Source organism: Choloepus didactylus, chromosome 1 (assembly GCF_015220235.1).
Source record: "Choloepus didactylus isolate mChoDid1 chromosome 1, mChoDid1.pri, whole genome shotgun sequence".
NCBI classification, from domain to species: Eukaryota; Metazoa; Chordata; class Mammalia; order Pilosa; family Megalonychidae; genus Choloepus; species Choloepus didactylus.
In genome coordinates, this window is record NC_051307.1 from 109430906 (window position 1) to 109455551 (window position 24646).

Consider the following 24646-nt stretch of genomic DNA (forward strand, 5'->3'; position numbering starts at 1 on the left):
ACCTGTTCTCTTTTTTGTTCTGGTTTGAGGGTTTAGCAAACTTGAATTCTCATTTCTGATTCTGAGAAACAATGGTTTCAACCACCCTTTTACATCTATACAAGCAGAATTTACTATAGGGTTGTAGCTGTGAGGAATGCCAGGACCTTCAGTGATGGGCCAACAGGGAACAGACAAGAACAGTGTGGGAGGAACCAACCAGATTTCAGCCTTGACCACTCCTCCCTGTCCCCAAATGCTGGTTACAGTTACACTACTGTGGTAGCACTGATTACATAGTTACGCTACTGTGTCCAAGAAGGCATGGAACTTGGGTCATTAACATCTTAGGGATGTAATCTAGGTGGTGGGCATGGCTTTTTCTTTTTTATGAAAATTTTCAGACACACTGAAAGTAGATAGAACAATACAGTGAACTCCTATGTGTTCATTAGTCAGTTTCAACAACTATTAACCTCCTGCCTGTTTTCATCTAGCCTGCGTCCCCATACGTACATTCTGTTCCCATGCCATCATCTGTGTGTTTGTTCTGCATTCCCTGGTGTAGCAGCATTACTCTCTTTCTCACCATTTTCTTTCATAGTAGACCCTCACTTTAACCTTTCATCACAGTAGAGTCCTGAGGGAAGAAGGGAATAAGCTGTTTGTTCAATGAAGATTACTTGACTATCCAGACTTCTGGAATTTTCAGCATCTAAAGGATGGCAGATGGGCTTGTAGTCAGAGCACCAGATATCAGCCAATTTTTTTTTCTCATTCCTGTCTTACTTTGGAGGTTTTGTTGACTATCTGTCTATCTTGAGTAGAAGTTGTAGACACTAAAATATAAGCTACAGTTTGGAGGTTATGCAGTAAAGTTCTTTGCAGGTACCAGGAAGATTTACTAGTCATGGCTGCCCAGCCACATTTCAGGTTAGTTAAGTTGGATTTTAAGTTTGCATCCAGATAGAGGTCAGGTGTGACACAATGGGAAACTGAGGCCATAACACATGAGAAAGACAGTGTGTTACTTACAGGTCCCAGAGAGAGAGGGGAGTGCTGTGTCAGGTTGATGGGAAGCACAAGCAGCTCAGGCGTCTCAACAGGCGGCTGGGTAACACATAAGCGGAGTGAGAAGGACTTGTGTGTGGACTTGTGCCTTTTTTCTGTGGTCCAGGGATGGTTAGTAGATTTCCCATGGGAATCAAGGATTGATTAGTTTAAACCAAAGGGAAAGTGACTGGGGTCTGAAGGATGGGGGATGGTGAGATTATCTTTTGGGACCAGCTCTGAGTTTTAGGTGAGGCATGTGGGTGGTGTGGGTGAGGGCTGCAGATGTGGATTTGCACTCTGGAGGAATTTATGCCCCAAGGCTGGAAAGCTGCTTGTTAACTAAACCAAAGGTCAGTGTTTGCATATGAGCAAAATTTTTATAATTTGTGGGCTTTGTTTTTATTACAGATTTTGCAAATTGTTCTAAGGGTATATAAATGTAACTTCTTTTATTAACAAAGATTTTGTCTGTCTTTTTGAAGGGGCAGTTGTGAGCATTGGAAAACAATATGGGGACCATGGTGCAACCTATTTTAATAAAAGAAACCATTTCCTAAAAAGAAAAGAAAAGAAAAGAAAGAAAATAAAAGCACAGAGTGTTGTGGGAGCACAGGGGAGGAGCATCAGAGACCATTACCTGGAGAAGGTGAACTCTAAAGAGTGATTCAGAGTTAACTCCAGAGGAGTGTGGGTGCAACAGAGGAGTGGAGGGGTAGATGGGGCAATGCAGGCAGAAAGAGTAGGTTGAGAAGGCATGGGGGCCTGATGTTGCAAGAATATTTGGGGAACTACAAATGAGTCATGAGCATGATTGCAGCAGAGGATGGGAGTGAGGAAAGTGGAGGAGGAGGAGTCAGTGGCAGTCCCAAGTCTATGGGCAAGGTAGTGAAAGGTCCCATTTACATTGCACAGGAGTTTGAATTTTCTCCCGAAAACTGTGGGGATCCATGAAAGGGTTTGAAACTTGGGAGTGATGCAGACCCAATAAGGCATTGTAGTTGAGCAGCTGGAGCACGAATTGAAGGAGAGCCTGATGGAAAGCGAAGAAACCAGCAATCCCAGTGAGATAGCATGAAGGCCTGAACAAAGACAGAGACAAGAAGGTGGTAGAGAAGGGATCAGAATTCAGAAAGGTATTAATAAGGATGTGTACTCTGTAAGGGTCAGTGAGGGATTGGCTGGTTTTTGAGGCTGTGGAAACCACAAACACTGCAAGTTAAGAGAGGGACAAGTTGTTATCGCCCAAAGTCATCATGATTCCTTATGTCACTGTAAAAAGCTAAACCAGGGCAAATGCTGAACGTGGTCAGCAAGGGTGCTTATGGGCTTCCAGAGACCTTTTAGAATGTGGCACTTGTCTGTATCAGCTCAAATATCAATGTCTGCTTCACACAGTTGCAGCCAAGCATATCACTACATCATCGGTTTCATTGATTCATTGATACACTCATTTAAAAAAAAAATCGAATATTCATCATATGCCTACTGAGTGCTCTCACGGATATTTTTTTTTTTTTTTTTTTTCCAATTAAAAAGCCATTTAACAAAAGACCAGTTTATACATTCCTTTCAATTATGTCCATAAAAACTTTAAATATGCAAATTGCATTCCAAAACCCAAAAGGATTTTTTCTAAACAAATGAAATACATAGACAAATTCAGGATTCAAATCATTAAAAAAATTTTTTAAATCACAGAAAATTATATTTTGTAACAAGAAACAAACAAAAAACAAAAAAATAGCTTTATACAATAAAGTTTTGAAAAGCTCAATGATGGAACAACGGCACCACACTTCATTTAAATGTAGTGTTCATTTATGCTTGTATAATATACCTATTTTAATTTTCATTTAAATAACAGATTTAAAGAACAAATGTTGAAAACCCAAAAATTGAATTATAGGTATTCTTAAAACTTCTTATTTTTGCCAATATGTCCAAAGTTGTGAATTACAGTAATAGCCTCCAGAAAATGCAGGGTTTTGGTAAAGCAAGGCACATAGGACCAGGTTTTGATTATGGTTCTTTTTCTTTGGTCCTATAATTACTTTAAATATGCTACATATCCTGGAGATTCTTAAGATGATTTTTAATACAAAATAAATAACTTTTGTAAATCTTTATGTAAAGCATACATCCATATGTAATTAAACAGTATCACAACACTGAAAGTGTAAATAAAATGAGTGATACTAAACCCTGTTAAAAAGCAAAACTCAGTTGAATGACTATACAATGACACTTTAAAAGTCCAATAATTTGATATGTAGAAAACGTGTATCATTCTTAAGAATGGTCAGTATTACACTAAGTGTACTGATGAGCACAAAGTCAAAGTTCCTTTCAGATTCTGTCTCCTCAGAATCTAGGTTAAATATCAAACTACCTTTCCTTCAGTGAAATTCTGTGACATTCAAAATAAATTGATGTAAACATTTAAGTTTTGCATCTCTAAGCTATGTTTTCTACCATAAAATAGCCTACAACTTCTCTAAAATTACTATTAAAGAATTGGTATTACTATTGAAACATCAATTTGTTGCATTTCAAATTTTTCTTCCAAAATACCATGTTCTTAATTTTTATTAGCCTATATCAGTACATTTTCACAAAGAACAAAATAGTTGTAAAAAGCATAGTAGTTTAAAGAATCAAAGATTCATCATTATAAAAGATTGATACAGTAAGGCCTTTGGAGGTCAAAAGGTCATTAAGACACACCATACACATAAGAAAATGGCATCATTGTATTATGACATGATTCAGGCCACAGGTCTACCTTCCCAAATATATTTATTTTTTCATGAGTTAACAATTATGAACTACACAGCCCAATCTTTAATAACAAACATTTTCGAACCTACTAGAAAAGCAAATTTTAAATTATGCCTGATAAAAATTTGCTTTGAAAATATACTTTAAAATATTTTGTCCTTTCTCACATTGATTTTTATAAACTTTGTTAGGAATCCTGTTATTTTGGACACCTAAATATGTATTATTTATCACCGTAACTTGCATGTATAATATCCAATGATTTACTTGCCTCAGTTTTTGAAGTGTTAAAATAGGGGCAGACTAAAACTGAATTAATTAATTGTGAATATGCACTGAATTAATACATAAGCAACCAAGCAGTATTTCGATGTGGCTGAATGAAAATCCTTATATTTAGTTGCAAATTCTATGCACTTGTAGATTTAGATTTTACATGGCATTTAAAGTAGGTAATAAGATATAAAAGTCTGAGTTTGTTGCAGTCTAAAAATACCATGCTTTAAATGTGGTAAAAGTTATTAAACAAATACTCTAGTTGGTTATCATTGAAAATTTTAAGTCTGGCAACCAGAAAATTTACTTGTTGCCAAATTGGAATCACCATTAAATTGATTTAAAATGTTCTGTGATTTTAAACACTAAAATTCTGGATAAAATAGATTAGCATGCATCCTGTAGAGGCTAGGTTTTCATCAGCAAGGTAACATAGACCGTTCTAATTAGCCAAGAGTACCCAACAGTTTGTAACATAATATTTTTGAGCCAAATTCTATTTTTACAGTTTTAATATCTAGTAGGAGACTTTAAAAATATATACAGTATAAATGAAAACATAAATCAAAATATTCTTTATACTTAATAAGTAATTCTACCTGTACTCAACAATTAAATTTAAACCTATATTCCAATTTTAGAAAGCATTTTTGCCCACTAATTCATCTTCCCATTTCTGATATATTTTCTTTCCCATTAACTAACTTATTAAATAATTTATAATTTACAACCTCAACTCCAGTGTTAATCAAACTATTTAAAAGAAACCACTATTTTAAAGCAGAGTGGTGGCTTCTTCCCAGCAGCTCTTGTTGAGCTACAGAAAGGAAACTCAGGATTCATCAGCCCCTCCTAGACATGTGATAAGAGCATTTCTGGGGGGAACTGGCTTTATGAGAAGTCTCAAAAGTTCTCCTGAGAAGCCTTGAAATTAAAGGTATTGTATCATTTAAAATAATGTAATACCATGGCAACCTGGAATGTCTCCAAGAAAAGTCATCTTGGTCTCAACTCACAAACATTATACTATTTTTGTTATTGTTAATAGCTGTAGAATTAAAGGAAGTTTTTAGAGATCAATGAGCCAAATTTTCATTTAAAATGTCCTACTTGTGTACAATATAGGCTTAATACTCCAAAATTCTCCAAATGGAGATTTTATAGATAACAAAAATTTTATTTAAATCATTAAGTGAGCATTTAGTCCTTTAAGTTACATTTTAAAACTTTAATGGAAATTAATACATATACAAATTTAATTTAATGTTAAATTTATCTGATTTACAGAAAAAAAATACAATTAGGAGATTAAGGGCAAAATTCCATTAGTGTAAAAGTCATTGGCTCCTATCTAGCACAGAAGCAACTGAATTGCTTTCAGTGGTTTGAAGCACTAGAAGGTCTTAAAACATATATAGAGAAATAGATGTTTGTATCTCTCTACATTAAATTTAAATATGAATTTTATTCTCTGATAAGTTAAACTAGAATGTTACTTTATCAATTTTTATGTAATTTAACAAGTAACATTTAGCAATCCTTTGTTTAGTGATCTTTTATATAAATATAAAAATCTTAGACATGTGAAAATGTTTTTTCAAATCATATATACTTCTAATTCTTCAAAGCTTTATGTGTAATTACAGTTTTCAGACTTTGAATATTCTGTGTGATTTGATATATCTGTACAACAAGAGTAAGATAAAAAAACATTTAATAAGATTAAATTTATCTGATTTGCAAAAATTGATACCTGACATTTGTGTGCTTTTGCAAAGAGTGCATAGGACATTTCTGCAGCAATCAAAAAGGTAAAATCTTTTTAAATTCAGATTTCGACTTTTCTCTAATTAAAGTATTCTAACCCCTGGAAATACTTTCAAGTTTTAATTTCTAGATGCAATAGGTATTTTTTTAATACACATATACATGTTTTTTCCTTAAACTTTTATATAAAATTTCAGACCATGTGAACAATATAATCAGATTCAGCATATCTTCACATAATCTGTATGAAGTCCTCTGTGCAGGATTAATGTTGAGATTTCTAGTGCACCATCTTGAAAAACCAGTTTAAGATAGTAAACTACTATGCTTTAGTGGGATTTCCTGTAGGTTTAGGATCATAACCATATAGGAAAGTAGCTGTTATTACAAGGATGGCTCCAAGGAAAAAGACACTGGTTGGCACAAAATCTTGTAGCCAAAAATAGGATATCAGTGTTGATAATATTAAGGATAATGAAGTTGCAAATCCTTTTAAAATATTATCTGCATACTTAATAACAGCAGCTATTACAAGTCCTCCAAGTGCCTGAAGAACAACTACTATCCAGGTCAGTCTATTATATCCCTGAAAAAATCCATTCTTTGATACCAATTCTCCATCATAAACGTATACACCCATTAATCCAAATATACTCCCAAAGAAACCAAGCTGAATGTTTCTTATCCACACAGATTGCTTGGTTTCTTTTAAAATTTTCTCAAAGTAAACTCCAGCAAAGCCACTTGAAAAACACGCTGTAAGAACTGCCATGAGTCCTACAAATTGAGAGCCAGCTGAGAGTTCCTTAGAATCAAGTTCTTGTGAATCTGAAGGCCACTGAACAAAAGCAACTCCTGTCATCAGAATTACTAGGGACAACCACTGGTACACATCTAATTTTTTACCAAGCATAGACACAGGAAATAATGCCGTTGTAAGAATTTTCAACTGATACGTGACCTGATAAGTAGCTGCATCTAGATTTGACAGTGCCACATAGAGTAAATTATTCTGAAGAGTATATATTCCTGATGGAATAGCAAGTTTAAGCATCTCCATGGGTTTATTAAGAATTTCATCATGTAGTACTCGATTCAGCGCTCTTAGACTACATTTGCTGTCTTTGTAGACTAGTAAAATGCAGGCCATTATCTTCAAAAGTTCAGCAATAACCACTGCAGTAGAAGATAGATAACGAGGTCCCTCCTCTTTTAAAGTCCTAGAATAACGCATTGTTAGAACCAAACTGGTAGTCTGAAAGACCAAAATTCCCAAGGAAAGGTATTTTAGGTTGGCGGACATTGTCTTATCTTCATTTGCCTCTCGAACAGCTGGGCTGGCTGCGCGCACTGGGAACCGCGGCTCAGCTCCGCGGGGCGCCCCAGACTGCCGAGCCCGCCGGGTCCCCCGCAACCGCTGACCGGCAGCGCCGCCCGCTCCCGCCGCCGCCTCTCACGGATCTTATATTTTGGTGCAAGTGGGTGGAAGACGGCAGAATCAAACTTGAAGCAAAGAAGACACTTTCAGAGATAAACGCTATTAAAAAATAAAAAATTAAAGCAAGAGAGAAAGCCTGGGTGTGGGTTGGGAGTAGCTGTATTAGACACAGTGGTCAGGGAAGACCTTGTGAGGAGGTGAACAGGAACTTGGACCTGAATGATAAGAAGGAGCCTGCAGTGAGAGGACCAAGAGGGGAGCGTCCCAGGGAGGAGCCCTGCAGCAGGGACCAGGTTGGTTACCAGCCTTGGTTAAGCCACAACTTATACCTGGATTACTTCAGTAGCCCCCTAACTGGTCTCTGCTTTCCCCTTTTCTCTACCATTCTCAACACCACAGCCTGAGCGATCCTTTTAAAAATAGATCTCTCCTAAAAACCCTCCAGTGGCTTCCTAGATCACAATGAGTAAAAGGCAAAGGGGCTAGCAATGGCAACCAGGCCTCCCTAACACGATCCCCCTCTTTCCTTGCCAATTGTGACTCCTGCTCCTTTCCCACATGCTCCCTTTGCTCCAGCTACACTGGCCTCCTCACTGCTACTGGAACATACCAAACAAGCTCCCACCTTGCAGCCAGGTGCTGCATGGCTTTCTCCCTCACTTTGGGTCTTGGCTCATGTGTCAGGAGTTTCCAAGACAACCCCTAGTTTTGAAGATTCGCTAGGAGGACTCACAGGATTCAGAATAGAGTTGTATTCATGGCTATGATTTATTACAATGAAAGGGTACAGAGAAACCCAGCAAAGGAAAAAGGTGTGTGGGGTGAAGTCTGGCGGAAACCAGGTGCAGGCATCAGAGTCCTCTCCCAGTAGAGTCACACAGGATGCACTTAGTTTCCCCGACAATGAATTGTGACAACATGATGAAATGTTGGCTACCAGGGAAGCTCATTAGAGATGTAGTGCCCAGGGTTTTTATTGGGGGCTAGTTACATAGGCACCCTTGGCCTGGTATGTACCTGTATTCCAGATTCCCCAAAGGAAAACAGGTGTTCAACATAAATCTTATGTTTTCACAGACAGTTTAGGTACAATGAGCCACTGGTATCATTTAGGAAATGGTGGGAACCCTCCTGAAATCTAAGTTCCTAGACACTAGCCAAGGGCCAAGCTTGCAAGCAGGTTTCTAAGGATAGCAGTCTGTCTTGCTATGTTAACACTTACCTGTACAGCTCAGATACACCTTCTCAGTGAGACCCTCTCAGCTCAGATACACCTTCTCAGTGAGACCCTCTCTCACCACCCTATTTGAAATAGCAACCCCTCCACCAGCATTCTCTGCCTTCCTCCCTGTTTTATTTTTCTCCATAGTACTCGTCTCTATCTAAGATATTATATAACTACTTAATTTAATTGTTTATTACCTGTGTCACCCACTAAAATGTGAACTTCATGAGGGCAGGGATTTTTGCCAGCTTTGTTTCCCACTGAACTCCCAGCATCCAGGACAGTGCTTGGCACATGGTAGGTATTCAGCAATATGTTTTGAATGAATGAGTTAATTAATTCAAAACAGAAAAGCCTGGCACATGTAGTTAGACCAGAGTGAGCCATGCAGAGAGAGGTAGGAGACATGGTTGTCGGGGCACATGAGGTAAGAGCAGACAGGGGCCCTGGGGATTGGGGGAAGGGGTTTATATAAGCATATTTCTTAAGTCTTAAGCACCCCATAGAGTTTCCCAAACCAGATCTTTACCGTGTTCTCAACTTTAGCTCACCCCCAATCACCTCAGGGCCCGGGTCTGTCCCTCTTCCTTTTCCCTTTCATTGAAAGGTAAATTTAGAGTCTCTCATTATGTGCACTACATCACTCTCTGCTTTTCTTGCCCTAGAACTTATTACAGTTGTAGTAATTTACTTATTTGTGTAACTTATTTAACATCTGAGTTCTCCATTTGACTAAAAATACCCGGCTTGCTGACACTATATCCTCAGTGCCTAGCCCAGAATTCAACAAATATTTGAATGAATGAGTTGCTGTTCTTCCGAGTGCAGATGACCCTGGCCTAGGCTAGACTTCCTGGGAACCTTGGACCAGAACTTACCCAGATCCCCAGCCTCAGACTCTCAGCCTAAGACCTGAATCAGCATCTCTCAAGTCTCCCTCCAGGTTTGGAGCACACGGTACCAGGCAAATATGCCCAGTTAAGTCAGCCTCATGATGACCTGGCTTCTGATGCTTGGTTGTGGATGTTCATTTCACAGGAGCCCTTGGAAAAGGCTCAGCTACTTGCCCTTGTTGGCGACCAGCTCATCCAAAGTCACCACTATGCAGTGGACTCCATCAGGCCCAGGTGTGTGGAGCTCAGGCATCTTCGTGACGACTTCATCAATGCAAACAAGAAAAAATGTGACATTTTAGGAAAGTCTTTGGAATTCCATAGACAGCTTGACAAGGTGAGCAAAACAAAGCTGTGAACATGAGCTCTGCAAGACTTCTTAATCCTCCTTGCCCTTCCCTCTCTGGCTGAGAGTATAAAGTATTTTATATGAAAAAAGTGCTCAAAAAGCAATAAAAACTGCAAATTCTAGGTAATAGGGGTATTAAAGGTAAAAAGTGTCTCAGCTATCCCACTGTACACCCATTAGAATTAACTAAAGTCCACTTCCCTCTGTGGATCCATACTTAAAGAGTCGGTTTTGGCCTGGCACTGTGAGACACTTCTTGATTCCCCTTCAGGAGTGCAACAAACCAAGACCTATATTTGCAAACTGCTTCCCTTATATAAAGGCAACAAATTGTGAATCCTTTCTGAAGAAGTTTAAGTAATAATGACCATTATTAGTCATTTATTGAACACCTATCATTTATTGAGCACCTACTGTGTTCCTTCAAGGGGCTTTAATTATGTCATCTATTTAACCTTAATGCAACCTGTGAGGAAAGTATTAGTGTCCACATTTTGCTGGGGAGGAAACTGATATTTAGTGGTTAAATCAGTGTACTCAAAATTTAGTACATGAGAATCACCTGTTGAACTTGTTATAACTGCAGATTCCCTAATGCACTATCCCAGAGATTCAGATCCAGTAGGCCTGGGATTTTTTTTTTTTTTTTGCCAAGTGCCCGGGTGATTTTGGTGCCAGTGGTCCAGGGATTACACCAATAAACCTTGGGATAAGTGATTGCCCAAGACCACACATGAGGCAAACAGGGGATGCCAGATTTGAAGTCAGGACTGCCACATCCCAAAGCCCAGTCTCCTTAGGTTAGGCAGCCATGCTGTGTGCATAGGGCCTCACAAGGCGGAGTGTGTACAGACCCTGGCACCCTTGTCAGTGATCTCTAAGGCGGGTTCCATTCAGCAGGGGCAGTGACTGTGAGTCTTCCCTGTCAGCTGTTCCTGGGCAGCATGTGCCTCTAAGCCATGAAGTCAGCAGGCTCTGTTCCCACAGCTGTTTCTCTCACATGTAGTTGGCGGCACCCACACACCCAGGCTGTTTGCATCATCCCACTGCCAAAGGGGTCTTAATGTCAGTGAAATACAGCTGTTCCAGAAGCAAATGGCTTGGAAGAGGCTAAACACCCTGCCCTGTATGCTGAGCTCTCTGCATGATCACTTGCTGTTTTCCTCACTCCATTTCTGCTCCCGAGATAATAGCCCTACAGTCGCAGTATGCTCTGTGTGTGTGTATGTGTGTGTGCATCTAGGAAAGCAAGTAGCCATGACTTTGCAGAAGATCCCCTCCACTTAATATTTTCTCAGATCTAGGCATGATCTTCAAAGAGAAAGTTTTCACAGTACCAGTATATATCAAAGCAGGATTTCACATTATTTTAAAATTTTAACAATGTAGGAAGGAGGAAGAAAAAAGTCATTCATGGACACCAACACATACATCCTCCCCAATCCCCATGCAATGGCAATTATTAATTTTTAAGTGTCTTTATTACTTTTGTTATTATTCTAAAAGTAGTACATATTCATTGTAGATGATTTAGGAAAAAAGATAAAAACAAAAAATTGTGGTTACCTGTAATCTTCCCACTTAGGGATAATCATTTTGAAGTGTTCCCTTTTGATCTTTTTTCTTGGTATGTTTTTTTGTTTATTTAAGAAAGCATTAGCAATTTTATTGAAAGAACAAGCTATGGAAACCCATAATATATCTTGATATAACAAGACGTCTTGCAAAATGACAACATTTGGGTGCCAGGATCATAATATTTATTGAGAATGTATCAAGCCAAATGCTGTTCTAACTATTTCACATGATTAGCCCATTTAATGCTCACAACTTTATGAGATACTGTTATTACATATTTTTAGATATTAAGAGAGTTTAAATAGCTTGCCCAAGGTTTCCTAGGTGATACGTAATAGAGATGGACTCAAACTAGGCAGTCCGGCTCCAAGTCTATGCTCTTAACCGTTATCACTGTACCTCGTCATATAGAGCTGGGCTCAGCTTTGGAAAGGCCCTTTCTCTACTCCATCCTCACACTTTTACTCATATTTAATTCTTTTCAACTCAAGAAAAAATATGGGATGCTTCACAAATTTGCATTTCATCCTTGAGCAGGGACCATGCTAATCTCCAGTTTTAGTATATGTGCTGCCAAAGCTAGCATTCTTGATATTTTTTTTTTAAATTCAGTTTTATTGAGATATATTCACATACCATGCAGTCATACAAAGCATGCAATCAGTTGTTCACAGTACCATTATATAGTTGTGCGTTCTTCACCAAAATTAATTTTTGAACATTTTCATTATCTTGGCATGTTTTTTGACAACTTTTCAGGTCATGTGGTAAATGAAAATGCACATGTTCTTGTACTGGAAGCATCTTTTCATTATAAATATCCAGGCAGCTCAAGGGTACCATACCTTAGAAGTGGGGTTCACAAAAGTAAAAAGAATACAAATCTTTTAAAAAGTTTTTTTGTTAGAGTTCATCACCTAATTTCATCCCTGAGAAGGTTCGACTATTGCTATTCTGAATTACAAACCTTTACAAAAGCCAATCAATGCAAATGTTGACAGCCTGGGAATCCAAAGAGGAAAGTAATTTTCTGATGAAAGACTCATTCCCTTGCCCGGGAAGGAAGGTAGGGACCAGTTTAATGCCTTATCAATCACCCTGTCCTCTAGTTACCTGTTAAAAGTGCAAGACAAGTGGCCAAGCAGGTAAACCCAGAGTCTTTGGTTACATTTGTCTAACATTAGGCCAGCCTTAGAAATAACTGAATTCTCTTCCCCTGGGGATGCAGCAATCACTGTTGGTAGAAAAGAGAAGAATGTTTATACTACTCATTTTACTGGCTGAGGGACTTCCTTAAGAGGTAGGCAGATGTAAACTAGCTTGGGCTTGTCCACCTTGTAGTTTCATTGACAGTGGTTAGACCCCTCAAATTTATGATGTCCCAGGTAAAATTGGTTTGGGATTACATGGATTGCAAAAACTTCTGCCAGCAACTGCAACACGAATCAATTCAACTCTGACTTTTCCTGGATTGAGGCCAGACTCCATAGTTGAGGGCAAGCCTCCACCAGACTGCCTGCACATCAGACACCAGCCTGCAGCCTGGGGGTTCTCAGGCCACCTGCACTTCTGGCCAATTGGCTACCAATCTAGGGGTTACCACCACCTCCTTGTCTTCCGTAATTCACTGGGATGACTCATAAAACCCACTGAAAATGCCATACTTACGGTTATATTTTTTAAAGTAAAAGGATGCAAAGAAGAAGAAACCAAAAGAAGAGATGCATAGGAAGAGTTATGGGAGGGTCTCAAATGCAAGCCTCCCTGTCCTTTCCACATGGACCCTCCCAGCACATGGATGTATCTTATCAATCCTGGAAGCTCACTCCAGCTTCGAGTCTCCAGAGTTTACATGGGGTTCCATTACATGGGTATGATTGGTAGAACCAATGCCCACGTGATTGAACTCAATTTCCAGCCCCCCTCCCCCCTCCCCTCACAGAGGTCTCCAAGGTGGGACTGATATGACCTGGCTTAAAGCCCCAACCCCCTAATTACATGGCTGGTCTTTCTAGTGTGGCCAGCCCCCCACTCCCTCTAAGACTATCTGTGAGGCTGGCCCTACCCTGTCATCTCCTTAGCATATGAACTATCAGGTGTGTGTATGGGGTGGGGGATGACAACCACAAATAATAAAAGACACTCCTACCATGGGAAATTCCAAAGGTTTAGATGTTACCTCCCAGGAACTGTGGACAAAGACCAGACTGGTTTTTTATTACACTACAGGGCTTGTCCTCTGCATAGTTTTATTTATAGTGGTTAGGCCCCTGGTCTTTATACTGTCCCATGAGAATTTCCCCTTGTCTCAGATCCTTGTAAACCCTTGATGAGCTCAGACCTCCTGAGGATTGTAGTAGCTGTCAGTTATAGTCAGGTTAACTGCACATGGCACTGTGTTTCTCTTTGAAAGGTAAACCAGTGGTGTGAAGCAGGAATCTACCTCTTGGCCTCCCAAGCTGTAGACAAGTGCCAGTCACGAGAGGGGGTTGACATTGCTTTGAATGACATCAGCACATTCCTGGGCACAGCCAACGAGTACCAATTGCCCAGCCGCAAGGAGTTTTACAACCAGTTTGAGTTGATACTCACCCTTGATGTAAAGGTAATGTTTCTGGGTTGTTTTGACTTTTTGATTGGGAAAGTGATGTGTAGGGGACTTTACCTGTTCTCTAAGCAAGTCCATATATGATGTTCTAAGCAAGTTAATCATTTCTTGAGCCATCAGGTGCCCACTTTGATGCCAATCAAAAGCAGTAAGTTCTCTACCCAATGCACTCAAATGACCAATTCCTGAGAAACTGGGGCTTCAAAGAGAGAAAGACTTTATTGCTAGGCATGAAGCAGGAGATTAGATGGCCTTTTGGCCTAAAAATCAGTCTCCCTGAACTGCAGTAACTCTGATGGTTTTATAGTACCAAAAGATGGGCATGTTTTAGGATAATGAGCACAATGGCTCGAGATGAGGAGGTTAGAGATGATTTGGAACTGGGGTGCGTTAGTCCTGTGCTGACTCAGGGCTTTTCATTAATAAACATTAGGGGCTTTCTTTAGTGATCATAAGACTCTAAAGTTGAAAAACTGGATGAAGGGTATAAGTGAGGGTCAGTCCCAAGGTTTTTACAATCACACGATCACAGCATAAAGGCTATATATATCAATCATTATCAGAGTTCAAGGCAGCTGGATTACAGTTCAGAGATTTCAGGTATTTCCCTCTATCTACTCAAATATACCAGAAATTAAAAAAGGAATATCTGTATAATAATATCTGGCATTTCAAACTCAGATAATATCGAACACCTTTTGATCCATGTTTTAGCCAACCATCCAAACAAACTGTTAACCCCCTTTCTAACTCCTCGAGCTACAACACTGAATGCAGAATCTCTGCTTAGTGGGCCCATATCAATAAATTCAGCCTGATCCAACGTTATATTCCTTCCATCATTATCCCATACCCTTAATATCCATCACTACACATATTCTCTGATTCTCTGTCTATATAAATTGGAAAACTCATGCAGTTCTTTTGGAGTTTAGTGTACTTCCTCATGGGTCACACTTTGTACTTCACCCTTTGGGCCCTGTTGGGACTTTAGTCTAGTTATGGGTCTTGAAGCAAAGACTGGTGGTGGGGGTGGGTCATGAAAAGAATTAGAAGTATCCCTCAAGCCATTTACCTTAGGACATTCTGTTGCAGTTTCATCTCATGAAACAGGATTTATCTCTCCAGACAGAGGAGTAAGGGCTGCTTCCTCAGGGGAGGTGATTACAGGATTAGCAGGCACTGAAGGGTTAATCTCTTTAGGTGGAGGTTGGATGGCAGGCTCCTCAGGGCAGATTGGAGGTCAGGAAGCTGTTTCTTCAAAGCAGGCTGGAGGTTGGGTAGCTGTCTCCTCAGGGAAGACTGGAGGTGGGGGGAAGGGGGAAGGCAGTTTCCTCAGGACAGACCACTACAGGTAAATCTAACAAAGAGTCAGCAGAATCCAGGGTTCCAATGTCCTCACTGCCATTATTATCAATCCATATGTCCCCACCCCAGGTTTCGAGATTCCATTCTTTTCCAATCAGTGCCTTTACTTTAACAGCAGACACTCCATGAGGTTGAGATTTTAGTTTATGTTGTAAATCTGCTACTCACACAATAAAACTCTGGGTTTGATTTTCAGAAATATCAAGTCTGCACCCACAGGAAATAAGATTTTCTTCCAGGACATACATAGAAACCTTTACATCTGTCATACAGTGCTTAAGTTTCAAATTTGAAGCCTTTAGCTCATCCCTTTCTCTTGTAACTTTATCCAGTGTATCCAAGAGCAACCAGTCGACATCATTGTATCTCTTAACTCCACAAAACTGTTAAGGTGTCAAAAACACTGTCACCCAGAGCCTTGCTTCATACAAAAGTACGATTAGGAGAGTCAAATTGTGATATTTTGCATTTCTCCATTGCCATCTCATGCCATGGGCTGTAAGTGCCATCTTGATTATTGGAAATGGAGTCATTAGTGCCTTTGAATCTAATCAAAGTGGAAAACCAAATGTAAAAGCCCATTTTAAGATTCTGTTTCTCAAGAACCACTCCTGGTACCAAGCTGTATTAGTTAGGGTTCTCTAGGGAAACAGAACCAACAAGAGATATCTGTAAATATCATATTTTGTGGAAGTGTCTCATGCAACTGTGGGGATGCACGAGTCCAAATTCCGTAGGGCAAGCAGCTATCTGTCAACTCCAATGAAGGTATTCGATGAACTCCTCAGGAAATGCTTTGCTGACTAGCCAAAGAAGAAGTGAAGGTCCTCTCTCTTTCTTCCTTGGAGATCTCCAACTGATTGGATTAAATCCAGCTGATTGAATTCTCTCATTGCGGAAAACACGCCCTTTACTGATGTAATCAGTCACAGGTGCAGTCAATTGATGATGATTTAATAAACCAGCCTTCTGGTTTATTAAGCAGCTACAAATGTCCTTGCAGTAACAGGCCAGTGCTTGCTTAACTAGACACCTGGACACCACCATCTTGCCAAGTTGACACATAAACCTAACCATCACATCCAGTAATCATACTTATCCTCTAAATCCTAACTTCTTAGTTACAGCTCCTCCCTCTCATTTGATCATTCTCTCAATCTTGAGGGATATCTGGGTGACAACTGTTGTAACTTCTTTATGCTGAAAAGGGATGTTGACATTATGGGATAGAGGAATGAAACTGGTTGATGTTCTTGGAGAGACTGGTACTTCTGTGTTTCAGCGCTCATCTGGCATAGGAACAATCCAGAGGTTACAAGTCTCTGAAAAATAAACTTAAGTAAAATTTTAAAGAGTCTTATATAGAGCCCAGGGTATTCTTTAGGATTTTCAGGAACATGGCTGACTGGGGCTTGGCATACTGTGGCAGTTTGCAATATCCGGCTGAAACTTGCATAAGAGTAACCTCCAGAATGACCTGTTGACTGTATTTGAAATCTCTTAGCCACTGAAACTTTATTTTGTTTATTTCTTTTCCCCTCTTTGGTCAACCAATCCCATGATGCCAGGCCCAGGTTCTTCCCAGGGAGTCATGTACCATGCTACCAAGGAGACTTACACCTCTGGAAGTCATATCCCTTGTTGGGGGGGAAGATAATGAGTTTATTTGCAGAGTTTGGCTTAGAGAGGCCACATCTGAGCAACAAAAGAGGTTCTCTGGGGGTGACTCTTAGGCATTGATTATAAGTATAATTAGCTTTGCCATTACAGAAATAAGTTTCACAAGGGCATGCTTCAAGATCAAGGTCTTGGCTTATTAAGTTGGGAGCCCCTATTGCTTAAGAGAATAGCAGGAATTCCCATGATGGGGAGATTTAATAATTCCACATTTTTCTCCAGTCCCTCAAGGGACTTTGCAAATACTTTTTCATTTTCTACCCAAAATACTCTGAAATGCATCAGTGTATTACGTTAACCTGTACAGAATATCAAGATTTTATTCCATGTTCTACATTCCATGTCAAATAAAGGTGAATTAGATTGTTTAAATAAACGGACCAAACAGGTTAAATTAGATAGTGTGCTACAGAAAATTTAAATTTTGGACAAAATAAACATCTCTTCCTTTGGTCTTAATACAGAAGTTAAAAGTCTTAAAATACAGACAATGTCATCTTTTACCATGTATTCTGATTTACCTTTGTCCTGACCAGATAAGCTTCATTCACATCACTAACTGAAGTCTGATCTCTTTTTTAGCTTCTTTAACAGTTGCTGTAAGGAGTAATGCTGACTTTCAGAGCTGGAGAACTCTAATTCTGAGTCTCAGGTGTCACACAGATACCCAAAGTTCCAGGGAACTACCAGGTTATACACAAAGAGCAAATCATCTCAGAATTTAGAAATAACAGTTCAGTTAAAGCCCAGGAGTAAATATGACCAATGACTGCTGTAAGAGTTGCAATATAGGCCCTAATTTTCTTATAGCTTTTCTAAATGAAGCTATATTCAGAAATAAAAACATTTGACAGTCAATTTACATTGAGGTCGTCAACCACAAACCAAAGCAGAAGTTTTGTCCTGTCTCACCTTTACATATTTATCAGGTTTATGTTAATTAACAGGTAGAAGGTAATTTACATACTTGTTTTACTTTTTTAAAGTCCCTTTTTGTTGCAGATGAAGTTCTGACTTACACTGATAACATATACTTTTCGAGAAGCATTGGAGCAAAGTAGTGTAATTGACAAGTAAATTTGGTTATTTCCATGATCTGTAACCTTTTTCTAAGAATAACTAAAGCCATGACTAACAACATCATACTGTTGTCTAACATCATGCAGGTCAGTATCAAGATATGTTAGACAGTGAGAATATTGTCAAGTCTCTCTAAATATATGAATAATATTTCACCCATACAAATTTAGCTAACAGAAAGATAGAAAGTCCCTTTTAATTACTATAATACTTCCCAAACACCTCCTATGTGATGTGTTAAACTATTTTAACACCTCACTTTTACAAGGTGAAAGAACAAATCCTTTGTAACAGTTTTCCTTTAAAGTGAGAAGACTTGTCTTCTGAGAAAAAGGATGATAAGGTCAGCAAACATCAACAAAGATACTATTCTGATATCATATAAAATCTTTGTGTTCAAGACAAAGTTTACTCAGATGGTTAAGAAAAACATTTTATAACCTTTCATTAATAGCAGACCAACAATCCAAATTATTTTCACAGAGAGAAAATTGAACTCCAGTTTTATATGAATACACAGTTTGATACAAAAGCTCTTTTTAAAAATATTATAAATAAGCCTATGAGATTTTGGTCAGCATAGACTATGACAGACAGAATTCACTTTCACAAACCTTCTAGAATTTTCCATATCTATTCAGGTCTTGTCTTACATATTAAAATTAGCCATTTTACTTTTAGGACAAACCATACTTCCTTAGACAAACTTATCAAGTTTTAGTCAGTACTGATTATAATAAACAAAATTCACTTTCATAAACCTTCTATAACTTTCCATATCCATTCAGGTCAACAAACAAAATTTACTTTCACAAACCTTTTACAACAACAAACAAAATTCACTTTAATCAGAAAATATGATCATCATAGCATGGCGAATAATAAAAACACTGTCCATCCTACCTATAGTCTTTATTTATCCAGACTGCATACAACTAGAAATAAATTTGATAACAAATGTACAAAGCCCTTTGACCATGCATATTACCCTGTAATAACAGTAGTCATGGAGGAGAGGAGACTCAGAGACACTACAAAATAATGGAAGAAGAAAAAATTTGTACTTGGGTTTGGAATGCAGCCAGGTATTTATATACTTTTTACTGACAGCACACATATGATTACTTCACAGTATGACTAAAATCTCTCAGTCCAGTCCAGCACTACCTTCAAAGGTCTGAAGAGCCCAAGTTTGAAATATAATCAGTTCCTCAATAATTAAGGGGTTTATATCCAGAAAAAACTCAACTTTTTCTCAATGTTATTGCCAAGTACTAAATAAAACCAGGAATATGTTAGTTTACAAAATTAAGCTATGGCTTCTTAAAAAACTGGTTCAGAACCCTATTCAAATGCTTCTCTCTTATTCAAAGGTCTTACAAGAGGTCTTCCCCTAGGTCATTCTTTATCAGAGTGCCTTTTTTTTTTTCTGAATTTCTCCAGCATTTTTACTCCCTTATTTAGTTAATTTGCAGGTTCTTTAAATACTATTGTCTCATACTATGGCCTGGTATAAGTATATTCCAACTACAATACAAGTAGCTTTAATCCTTGAAGCCAAGAATTATGTCTTCCCCATTCATGAATGCACTTGCTGATGTGATTATGTAATATACTCATCAAAAATATACTGCCCGGCATTAACAAAGCCACTACAAATCCAAATTCTTCCACATACGGGTGACAAACAAATGGCAAAGCAATTAAGAAGCCAAATTCTTTGAAATCCAGGTAATTAAGATTCCAGAAATCGCTTTTATATTTCTTACTAAACTCAACTGATTCCTTAAATAGGATTTATTTGAAGCATCAGCATATACTCATTTTTATTATATTTTATATAAATGTCATTGTTACCAAGTACATTGCTCAGTTTATGCAACCTATCTAGTTAGGCTAGTTTTTAAGAGGAATTTTAAGAATGCAGTTCTCTTCTCTGTAAAAACCTATTAATTTGGATACGTGAATGTTACAAACTTTCTACAACTTTCCATGTTCACTCAGTCTTTGTCCTACACATACTTGAGGATAAAACTCCACACTTTTATTGGGAAATTCTTTCAGAACAAACTTGGCATTTTCCGCAGCATTTCTTCTGTGCCTACAGTTTCTAATCTCCAGGCCCAGTAGAAAGAATTCTAAACTAAGCCCACACCTCCCGCATTTTTCTGCACCCAACCCTTCCCCCATAGCTGCCTTAGCTGGTTAAGACCTGGGGGCAGGGATAGATGAGACAGAAACAATGAGGCTGGCCTGTTGAAATTGGTTTCAAAAGTTTTAAATAAGGGCAGTGCGATTTAAGACCCCTACGGTGGCCTTAGAATTGATGAGAGTTCTATGCCCTTCTTTTAATTGTTTCCAATTATTAGATCTATTTCATTTAAAGCTGTGACCTGGACAATTGGAAAAGGTTTTTGCCTTTTCCCGAGGCAGCTCTCTGCTGCCTTACAGAAATTCCAGGGGTGGTTTCTTTCTAATGTTCAGGTTTGTTTACAGTAATTACAGGTACTAAGGCTTTGAATCCTGGTACCCAGAAGGTTTTCCTTCCCTTTTTCTCTGGGATTCCAGGAGTACTAATTTATATACCTATATCCATATTATATATATGCCCTGATTTATCTTTAAGCAATTCAAATAGAGTTCTTTAAGAATATTTTGGTTAATTTGCTGTTACCATCCAGAGGTGTGAAAATATGCATTGAACAAGCAGACAGACACAAATAGAAAGTAAGTCACACACACAGAACAGAAACACAGAAATATTTTTAATTCAGTTTTATTGTGATCTATTCACATACCATACAGTCATCCACAGTGTACAATCAGCTGTTCACAGTAGCATCATATAGTTGTGCATTCATCACCACAATCAATTTTTGAAAATTTTCCTTACTCCAAAAGAGAAAAAATAAGAATAAAAATAAAAATAAAAGTAAAAAAGAACACCCAAAGCATTCCATCCCTCTCATCCCACCCTATTTTTCATTTTTTCATTTTTTCCCCCATTTTTCTATACATCTGTTCATGTACTGGATAAAAAGATTGTGAGCCACAAGGTTTTCACAATCACACAATCACCCCATGTAAGCCACATAATTATACAATCGTCTTCAAGTATCAAGGCTACTGGGTTGCAGTTTGACAGTTTCAGGTATTTCCTTCTAGTTATTCCAGTACACTAAAAACTAAAAAGGGATATCTATATAGCACATAAGAATGCCCTCCCTCCAGAATGACCTCTCAACTCCATTTGAAATCTCTCAGCCACTGAAACTTTATTTTGTTTCATTTCACTTCTCCCTTTTGGTCAAGAAGATTTTCTCAATCCCATGATGACAGTTCCAGGCTCATCCCCTGGAGTCATGTCCCATGTTGCCAGGGAGATTTACACCCCTGGGAGACATGTCCCAAGTAGTGGGGAGGGCAGTGAGTTCACCTGCCAAGTTGGCTTAGAGAGAGAGGCCATATCTGAGCAACAAAGAGGTTTTCTGGGGGAGACTCTTTGGCACAATTAGAGATAGACTTAGACGCTGCTTTGCAGAGAGTCTTCATAAGGGCAAGCCCCAAGATTGAGGGTTCAGCCTACTAAATTGGTAGTCCTCAGCATTTGTGAGAATATCAGGAATAATCCAGGTGGCGAAGTCCAACAAGAAATATACTTTTTTCATTGCTTTTTTTTTTTATTGTAGAGTATGACATATATACATAAAAGTGATAACTTTCCAAGTACAATTTAACAAGTAGAGAGCAAATTTCAAAGAATATTGCAGGTTATAATTCCAGTTTCAGTTATTTCTTTACTATGAATTATATGTACAAAAAGGTAATAACTTTCAAAGTATGATTTAACAAGTAGATATATGGGGAATTTCTAAAGTTATTATGAGTTATAGTACCATAGTTTCAATTATTTCCTTATTGTGAAATCCAACATACATACAAAAAGGTATAGCTTTCAAATTACAATTTAACGAGTAGCTATAGAACAAATTTCAAAGGATGTTATGGGTTACAGTTCCGTCATTTCAGTTCTTCCCTTCTAACTATTCTAATACCCTAGCAACTAAAAAAAAGAAAATTATATAAAGATTCCATATTCATAATCCTTTGTTAAATTCCATCTTGTCTGTTGCTACCCATTCCTCTAGCTTAATCACTTTCCCGATCTTCAGGGATGTGTAGGCAGTGACCACCCTAACCTGTTCATGTTGAAAAGGGGTGTCAGCTTTGTGAGCAAAGGGGACACATCTAGTTGATGTGCTTGAAGAGGCTATTGCCTCTGGGTTTTGGGACTTAGCTGGCATAGGAGCACTCTGAAATATTTAAGTTTCTGACGAATAAACTTAGTGAGTGAAACTTTTATAGAGTCTCAGATACGGATCCGGGTATTCTTAGAGTTTTTAGGACTACTGTTGACTTGGGCTTATTATATTTGGTCCTTTGACATATCTAGGTGAAGCTTGCATAGGAGTAACCCCCAGGACAACCTCTTAACTCTATTTGAACTCTCTTAGCCACTAAAACCTTATTTTGTTGCCTTTCCTTTCCCGCTTTTGGTAAAAAAAGGCATTCTGAATCCCTCAATGCCAGCGTCAGGCTCATTCCCAGAATCCATGTCCCACGTTGCCAGGAAGGCTCATTCATCTTGAGGGTCCTGTCCCACGTTGGGGGGAGGGTGATGAATTTATTTGCAGAGTTAGACTTAAGAGAAAGAAAGTCCATATTTGAGCAACAAAAGAGATTCTCTGGAGGTTACTCCTAGGCATAATTACAGGTGGGCTCAGCCTTCTCTTTACAGCCTAAGTTTCACCCGAGCAAGTCTCAATATTGAGGGCCTGACTTATAAAGTAGGGGGTTCCTAAGTTCACATAGCGTATGTTAGATCCACAATAATCCATCCATATCTCACACTGTTATCACTCAGTTATACAATCCTCATCACTCTCCATTTTACACAATTCTCATGACCCAAAACATCTCACAGCTCTTGTCAGCCCCCAATTATTTGTCCCTAGTATTTGTGTAATACTAGTATCATATTCCTTTTAATTATAGTCCCTAGTATGCAATGTATAGATTTTTCCCACGTACCCTTCTGTTGTCCACTCTCTGTGCCAGTGTCATACCTTAGAAGTATATCATGCAAGCACCTATCTATATTTGTGGTGCTGACCTGTGGGAAACATGCCTTTAAACAACCCCTCTTACTCCTATTCACCTTCAATATACCTCTGACACTTATAATCCCATTAAGACTTAAGTCTTAAGTTGTCACCACTATCCATTACCACACCTTTGAATACACCATTATTAACATATCTGAACATATTAGATTATTATTCCCTCTCAGTAAGCTACTGTCTATCACTAGGTCCTCAAAATTCTCTATTATAAGACATTGATTTTACATTGTTCAGAGAGTTCATAGAAGTGGTAACATACAGTATCTCTCCTTTTGTGTCTGACTTATTTCACTCAGAATTATATCGTCAAGGTTCATCCCTGTTACCATATGTTTCAGGACCTTGTTGCTTCTTACCGCTGCCTAGTATTCCATCGTACGTATATACCACATTTTTTTTACCCATTCTTTTATTGTAGGACACTTGGGTTGTTTCTGTCCCTTGGCAATTGTGTGAACAATGCTGCTATGAACATCGGTGTGCAACTGTCTGTTCATGTCACTGCTTTCAAATCTTCTGGGTATATACCGAGAAGTGGAATTGCTGGATCATAGGGTAATTCATTATCTAGTTTTCTGAGAAACCGCCAAACTGTCTTCCAGAGCAGCTATACCATTATACATTCCCACCAGCAATGAATAAGAGTTCCAATTTTTCCACATCCTCTCCGGGATTTGTAGTTTCTTGTTTGTTGGATGGTGGCCATTCTTCTTGGTGTGAGATGATATCTCATTGTAGTCTTGATTTGCATCTCTCTAATAGCTAATAATGATGAACATTTTTTCATATGTTTTTTAGCCATTTGTATTTCCTCTTCAGAGAAGTGTCTTTTTATATCTTTTATCCATTTTATAATTGGGCTGCTTGTACTATTGTCGTTGAGTTGTAGGATTTCTTTATATATGTAAGTTATTAGTCTCTTTTCAGATACATGGGTTCCAAATATTTTCTCCCGTTGAGTTGACTGCTTCTTCACCTTTTTGACAAATTCCTTTGAAGTACAGAAGCTTTTGATTTTGAGGACTTCCCATTTATCTCTTTTTTTCTTTCATTGCTTGTGCTTTGGGTATACAGTCTAAGAAGCAACCTTCTAATACTAAGTCTTGAAAATGTTTCTTTATATTATCTTCTAGGAGTTTTATGGTACTGTCTCATATTTAGGACTTTGATCCACTTTGAGTTAATTGTTGTATAGGGTGTGAGGCAGGGGGTCTGCTTTCATTCTTTTTGTTATGGCTATCCAGTTCTCCCAGCTTCATTGGTTGAAGAGACTGTTCTGTCCTAGTTCAGTGGGTTTAGGGGCCTTATCAAATACCACTCAACCATATATCCAGGGGTCTATTTCAGAACTCTTAATTTGATTCCATTGATCAGTATGTCTGTCTTTATGCCAA

The 24646-nt window shown here is 38.4% G+C and overlaps 2 protein-coding genes and 1 pseudogene across 6 annotated transcripts in view; 1 reads left to right on the forward strand and 2 right to left on the reverse strand.

Moving 5' to 3' along the window:
• Positions 1 to 24646, forward strand: part of MCF2L2 (MCF.2 cell line derived transforming sequence-like 2) — a 337731-nt gene that overhangs the window by 152061 nt on the left and 161024 nt on the right. For 4 of the 5 annotated variants that reach the window (XM_037839691.1, XM_037839680.1, XM_037839694.1 and 1 more), the window contains 2 exons: positions 9555 to 9746; positions 13750 to 13941. The exons of the other annotated variant lie outside the window; for it this stretch is intronic. In XM_037839691.1, the coding sequence (XP_037695619.1) occupies positions 9555 to 9746; positions 13750 to 13941 (384 nt within the window). The remainder of the gene's footprint in view (positions 1 to 9554; positions 9747 to 13749; positions 13942 to 24646) is intronic. 5 annotated transcript variants of the gene reach the window in all.
• Positions 6125 to 7298, reverse strand: LOC119537179 (UDP-N-acetylglucosamine transporter-like). The gene has a single exon (XM_037839742.1). It carries the CDS (start codon positions 7154 to 7156, stop codon positions 6176 to 6178), a length of 981 nt encoding a protein of 326 aa, XP_037695670.1. The 5' UTR covers positions 7157 to 7298; the 3' UTR covers positions 6125 to 6175.
• Positions 11829 to 11922, reverse strand: LOC119510518 (annotated as a pseudogene).